This window comes from Osmerus eperlanus, chromosome 7 (genome assembly GCF_963692335.1).
Source record: "Osmerus eperlanus chromosome 7, fOsmEpe2.1, whole genome shotgun sequence".
NCBI classification, from domain to species: domain Eukaryota; kingdom Metazoa; phylum Chordata; class Actinopteri; order Osmeriformes; family Osmeridae; genus Osmerus; species Osmerus eperlanus.
Window position 1 is genome coordinate 4,938,527 of NC_085024.1, and position 6,751 is coordinate 4,945,277.

The 6,751-nt window shown below is 50.9% G+C and overlaps 1 protein-coding gene across 4 annotated transcripts in view; it reads right to left on the minus strand.

Moving 5' to 3' along the window:
* Nucleotides 1-6,494, minus strand: part of kirrel3l (kirre like nephrin family adhesion molecule 3, like) — a 39,236-nt gene extending 32,742 nt beyond the window's left edge. For all 4 annotated transcript variants that reach the window (XM_062466657.1, XM_062466655.1, XM_062466656.1 and 1 more), the window contains exon 1: nucleotides 5,799-6,494. In XM_062466657.1, the coding sequence (XP_062322641.1) occupies nucleotides 5,799-5,838 (40 nt within the window). In that variant the 5' untranslated portion in view covers nucleotides 5,839-6,494. The remainder of the gene's footprint in view (nucleotides 1-5,798) is intronic.
* Nucleotides 6,495-6,751: the final 257 nt, after the last annotated feature.

Consider the following 6,751-nt stretch of genomic DNA (forward strand, 5'->3'; position numbering starts at 1 on the left):
GTTCCAGGCAGTTGAACGGGCAGGAAGAAGGGAAGGGAAGATGAATGGAAGATGATGGAGGAGGGGGACCTGAGTCCCGGGGAGACCTGGAAGTTTTCCTTCCCCGGTGGCACGCACCGCTCCACCCTCTGACAGCAACACCTCCCCTTCCTTCCCCGTTTCCTTGAGTGCGCTCTCCCCTTGGTTGAACGAGGACATGTCATGTCCTAAGAGAGTAGGAGCTGGACTTTCTTTCTAATTAGACAGTCAGGCTTTGACTAATCGCTCCATAAAGGCCACATCGCCCCAAAGACGGCAAAACACTCATCTCAGCTCATCGTCCACTGCACCGATGCATGCCCTTGACCCCGATCTGTGTGTGTGTGTGTGTGTGTGTGTGACATCGTTTAAGGCGTTGCTTTGTTCAGCTCCTATGAGTCACTTGTAGTTGTGCACATGCAATAACCCCCCCCCCCAATATACAAAACAGCCACTTGGTATTTAAGATCTTCTTCTCCAGTGGACTCATTGACATGGAGGAGAGGCAAGGGAGTGGAATGAAATAATAAAATAAATAAAATAATGGGATTCATGAGTGAATGGGTTGCTCCCTGTCTCTTTTGGGGGTTGTCAGAATGTAGCACTAACAGGTTTATCTTTAATACAAGGCTGAGGAACAGGGTTAGAGATAACACAGGCCCAGATATCCCTGCGACGCCAAAGATACATTTCAATTTGTTGCTTTCTCCGTCTCAGCAGGAGATATGAAATTCTTGTCTAGAAGGGCAGGAATTGATTGGAAAATAAAAACGAATGTGTGGTCTACTATGGAGGGAGCTTGTTCGTCGCTATGTGGGTGTCTTATCTTCAGGTCTGGCCAAATGGTGATACATCTCTCTGGGAGGAGGTGACAATTGCATTTTGGGAGGGAGAAGAAAAAAAAATTGCAACCCCAGTCGTTCTTAAAATAGCTGGTACCACTTAAACGGAGCACTCTCCCTCAGGGCGCTTTTTTTAATGATTTGCACAGAATTAACCTCTCCCTTCCCTGTGTTTGAAGGAGGGGGAATTGGAGGGTAAACATGTTCTAACCCCCACCATGCTCCCACAGGCTGGGAGGGGAGGGGAGGGGGAGGGGGGGCTGAAGGCTGCGATCCTTCAGCTGGGGTGGAGAGGTGAAGTGACGGTTGGAGGGTCGAAAAGTGGGGAGGCGGGAAGGTGGAGAGGTGAAGATGTGGAGAGAAGGAGAGGCGAGGGTGTGGTGGAGAAGGAGAAGCGAGGGTGTGGTGGAGAAGGAGAGGCGAGGGTGTGGAGGAGAAGGAGAAGCGAGGGTGTGGTGGAGAAGGAGAGGCGAGGGTGTGGTGGAGAAGGAGAGGCGAGGGTGTGGTGGAGAAGGAGAGGCGAGGGTGTGGAGGAGAAGGAGAGGCGAGGGTGTGGAGGAGAAGGAGAGGCGAGGGTGTGGAGGAGAAGGAGAGGCGAGGGTGTGGAGGAGAAGGAGAGGCGAGGGTGTGGAGGAGAAGGAGAGGCGAGGGTGTGGAGGAGAAGGAGAGGTCGAGAGGTGAAGGGGCTGAGGGGAGGGGGGAGGAGGGTTCCGCGGGCGCAGGCAGGAAGCTGACACTGTTCCTCCATATTGTCCCTCTAGTTGTCATTTCCTGCCAGGATCCTCTGCTTGCCTGAAGGATGAGGAGGGGAGGATGCAAAAAGACACACACAAGGAGAAAGGAAAGAGAGAGAGAGAGAGAGAGAGAAAGAGAAAGAGAGAGAGAGAGAGAGAGAGAGAGAGAGAGAGAGAGAGAGAGAGAGAGAGAGAGAGAGAGAGAGAGAGAGAGAGAGAGAGAGAGAGAGAGAGAGAGAGAGAGAGAGAGAGAGAGAGAGAGAGGAAGCTGGGGTGGGTGGAAGGAGGGAGGAGGATGTTCAGGGGATAACTGAAGGAGGATCGAGAGAGAGGGAGAGAGAGAGGGCGGGTGCAAGCGAAGGACGGAAGAGAGAGATAAAGACGTGGAGGTAAGTGGCTGAGTGCCCGCCACAGTATCCTGTCTGGACACACACTAGGCTCCTGTGTTGAGCCGTGCCATCAAACACGTCCAGTGAAGTTGCTAACCGCAGATAACAAGGCCTCTGGACGCTACGCCAAGTTCTTTATCTGTGTTTACCCGCATGGCAAAGCTGATTGGAGAGCTGCTGCTTCACCAAGCTCCATTGTTTGTGTTCTCCCTGCAGTTTCTGGACTCCCACACACAGCTAGGTGGATGGGGGGGGGGGGGGGGGTCCGAGAGCAGGAGGGAGGCAGGAGGGGGGCCGAAACCCCCGGGGTCATTGTGTCCCGGTTTGTCAGGGAGGAGAGGAAGACAATGCCGGTGTGCATGTATCGTCTTGGGGAGAGGGAGACACAGTGAGCCATCGGTGCTTCCACTTTCTGTAACGCAGTCTGCCTGTGTCTGTGTGTCGGCCTTTCTGTCACTCTGCCTGTGTGTCTGGCTATCACTCAGTCTGTCCGTCTGTCTGTCTGTCTGCACGGTTGAATGATTCATTGCTCACACCGAAAAGTAAAAGTGCAGAGAAACAAGAGCAAAAGAAAGACTGACTGGAGAGAAAACGTTGGATCCTCATTGGAGTGAAGGTCTAAAATGTCCAGCCGAACATATCGGACCACCATCAATAAATGATTGGTTATCATCCTTGAATCATTCCCAATGCACAGGAGAAATGCAAGAGCTTTACTCCAGCACAACATCCAGCGGTGTGCCCACTGCCTAGAAAACTCGTACCATAAAAATCAAAGTAGGCCAAAACTATCCATATCTTTGCCATGGCTACGTCTCCTAAATAATGCAGCAGAATTCTGCACAAGACAGATTCTGCTGCGTCGACACAACTGAGAGGCCCTGTCTGACACCTCTCAACGGCTGGGGCTCTCGCCTCCCAAATTTCCCTCTCTCTCGCTCTCTGTCCCTCTCTCTGTCTCTCTCTCTAGCTCTCTCACTGCCTTTCTCCTCAGTCTCCCCCTCCCCCCCCCCCCCACCAGAGTTTCTGAGATTGTGAGCGTCTGTGGGCGAGAGAGCGAGAGGGAGGTGAGGTAGACGAGGAAGGAGAGAGGCGAATGATACTCCCCGGCGTCTCCCCGGCGTCTCCCCCTGGCATGTCCTCTTGATCACCGCCCTCGTAGGTACGCATCTGACTCCACGCTCTCTCCTCCCTCCCTCCTCCGCCTCACTCCTCTCCTCTCCAACCCGGTCTCCTCCACAGGATTTCAAAGAGTGGCGGCTCATGAAATATGCACCGGGCCCTCAAACGCAACTTCCGGGCCGTGCCGCCGCCGCGGCGACCGGAGAGACCTCCCGGCCGCTCGGAGGCGGGACAAACCGCCCGCTAACGGGGGAAACGGGAGCCGATACACTCTGTTAGCGCGGCGCTTGTTGCGGTCGGCGTGCGCGAAGCTGCGTTCGTCGACCGTCTCTGGCACTTCAACCAAGACCCACAGATGTCCCTCTCCTTCCCATGTTTACCCTCTCTCCCCCCCTTCACAGGAAGTTCAGAGGGAGGATGGGGCTGGGTTTTCGGGGTGTCTTACCAGGGAGAGAACTGTGTGGGGGACAGGGCTGGAGAGAAGGGGAAAGGAATGTGTGATCTCGGCTCCCAGCCTTTGAACTTGGTCCTGGGAGACTCTGCTACCCAAAGCTAAAGGTTCCAAAAAGAGCTCAGTGAAGATTACTCAGAATACTGATGCAGGGTGGAATCCAATTCCACTGGGAAGCCAGGGGACATTCTCAGAAAGCAAATTATAGATGGATACAGCATTGGAAGGCCACATCCATATGAATGAACGGCAATCAAGAAAGTGGAGTATTTGTGAGAAAACCGAAGTTTCTTTGAGTGGGGGGGGGGGGGGGGGGGCTGACAGTCTCATACCGTTCCTAAATAAGTAACACACTGCATGTGTGTGTGTACTTGTTGAATGTGTGTGTGTGTGGGGGGGGGGGGGGGGACAATGCTACTGTCTGACCACTCCCCCTCCTTATCCAGCTGTTGCCTGTCTGTCAAGGACGGGATCTGGTGTCATTCCAGTGGCCTGAGCACACCGCCATGACTGATGAGAAAAACATGTGCAAGCCAAGGGCCCATCTAGGACTTTACACAAATGGCTATTGTGGCCGTGAGATTTTGCCATTTGTGACCTAGATGTTCACAACACTGATGAAATTGCTTGTCAGTTCTTTGGTTCCATGCCATTGTTGGAAACGACAAGGAGAGGGCTTGTTCTGAGGAGGAATAGGTCCCTCTATTTTCATTAACTCCTGACTGGATTCATATATAGTCTGATTTATCTCGTAGTGTGGGCGTTAGTGTAAAGGCGCCGTGTATAGGTCTACTGTTGTATCTTACGGCCGCCTTCAAATGTGCCAATAAGATTCTCTCATTTCATGAAAATAAACAACGACAAACTATAAAACCCCCGCTTAACAGCCTATAAACATTTGTTTCTAAATCGTTTACAAGGGCGATGACCGACAGCGCTTTCTTTAAGCCATGCTAATTGGAGGAAGCTCTACTCAATCGCAGGGACCGAGGGATTTGAAGACTTCAGAGGAATCAAAGCCACCGTTAATAACAAACGGATAAAATACTGCTAACAGGCATAGAAACATAAATAAACCAACACATACATAGAAATAGGTTAGAGTTTGGTGGGTCTATTACTGTAGGCCTGTTTTTGAAGCCCAAAACCTTTGAACTGCGCATCATACCCTTTCCTTGGGCAAGGCACTTCACCCTACTTGCCTCGGGGGGTATGTCCCTGTACTTACTGTAAGTCGCTCTGGATAAGAGCGTCTGCTAAATGACTAAATGTAAATGTAAATGCAAACACTGTCTCTGGAACTCATCTCAACTTTTGCAACAATGGTTATCCCAGCCATCTTTCAAACTGAAACTTTAAATCTAATTCATAGTGGCCCTGTCCCCTCGCCTACATGTAATTTAATGCATTTAACCGAGTGTAATAACATTAAAAAGATTGTATTAAAGGCTGCGTGGGCAAGGAGCCGGACGGGGAAGTGTGGAGATATCGAGCTCCACGGTGAACACAGCTCTAACGACAGGCTGCAGCAGGGCTGCTCGTTTCAGCGTGTGCTCGCATAAACGAGCACTATACCTCTGCTCTCGTCTCATGATGATCGGTGACACCTGCGGCCACGCAAATGGTCTGGTAGAGCACATTTAAGAGACACCAATCATTCATTCATGAAGTCATAAAACTCTCTCTCTCTCTCTCTCTCTCTCTCTCTCTCTCTCTCTCACTCTCTCACTCTCTCCCTCTCTCCCTCTCTCGCTCTCTTTATCAATCACACACACGCAACTGCACAGATAATTCAACCACAGAACTCGGTGGCAACAACGCAGCATGCCCCTAGAGGAGCCCCGCGCCGTTTAAAAGCACTGCACTATGCCATGTAGCCTACACACTCACCCACTTCAACTCGCACGACACATGGCGAAACAAAAACATGAAACAAAATCAGCAACTAAATCACACACAAACATCTTCTTCCTTTGCACCAACTTGACCATGTCCACAGTGGTCAAGCCATTCAAGTTGCCTTCAATAAGGTATCAATTTATCTAGGCCATTTAAACCTATGTCTTTCACAACTTCACTATTTAACTAACTATACTGTGGCAATGCAGTCCCTATACTGTCAGCCCTGAGCATTAGACTGTTTGACGCAGCGTGCCCATAACGGAGCGCGGAGCATCCCGAGTTTCTATCAACAGAGCTACAAGAACTACGCGGAAAAAAAAGAACCAAAAGGTTTTCTTACCTGTTCCAATAAGGCAGATGAAGAAGTAAATCGCCAACATTTTCTGACAGCTTTAGACGTCAGCTCGGCTGTTTCTGAAACCGTGGGACCAGAATCCTTCGCTCAGTCAATGCGACTGTTGAAACGGAGCTGGCGCTCGCTGGTAGGGGTCTGCCGCGGCACCAGGCAATCACAGGACTAGAAATTCAAGCGCACTGTGCAATGTCTCTGAAATTACGACTGTCTCTGCGCTGATATCTCCCATATACTTTCTCAAACAGTCAATTAAGAATATTTCTCCATAACTGACAACTTTTTCCCAAAAGCACCTCTGCGTTCATCCCTTTTTTCGATTGCTCTCTCTTCTTGAGTTGGTAACGCACAACAAACTGATATCGAATACGGAATGCGGTCTGTCTAAATCCACAAATAATTTGATATGAGGTCCGCGCTGTTATCCACTTTTCAGTCTAGCAGTCAGTCTTTCTTGTTGGGTGGACAAGTGATGCTGAACAGCGCTCCGCTCCTCTCTCCGGCAGTGCACAGCAATAGATACATTTGCTCCTCGTACCCTCGCCTCTCTCTCTCTCTCCCCCTCTCTCTCTCTGTCTCTCTCCCTCTCTCTCTCCTTGTGCAGACTGTTCTCAGTGGCGCACACTCACGTACCCGCTCCGTATCCCCTAGCAAGCTGTGGGGTTAATGCGCACTGACAATCATCTGTTTAGGATCCACCGAATTTAGGCATATGGTAGTGCGCTCGCGAACTCCCGTCTCTCATTCAGAACAGTGCTAAGCCTTGCCAGGGGGGCTCACAGGCCCCCGCCCCCAGTGGCAGGCTATTGGTTGAAAAGGGGAGAGAGCCACTGCGGGTAGGGGGGCGGGGGGTTACAACAGCTATTCAAAGGGTAGCCGATTTCATTAAGCAAATACAATCTAGAGCGACATATGTATCCATCACCAGAATAAGTGTTTTT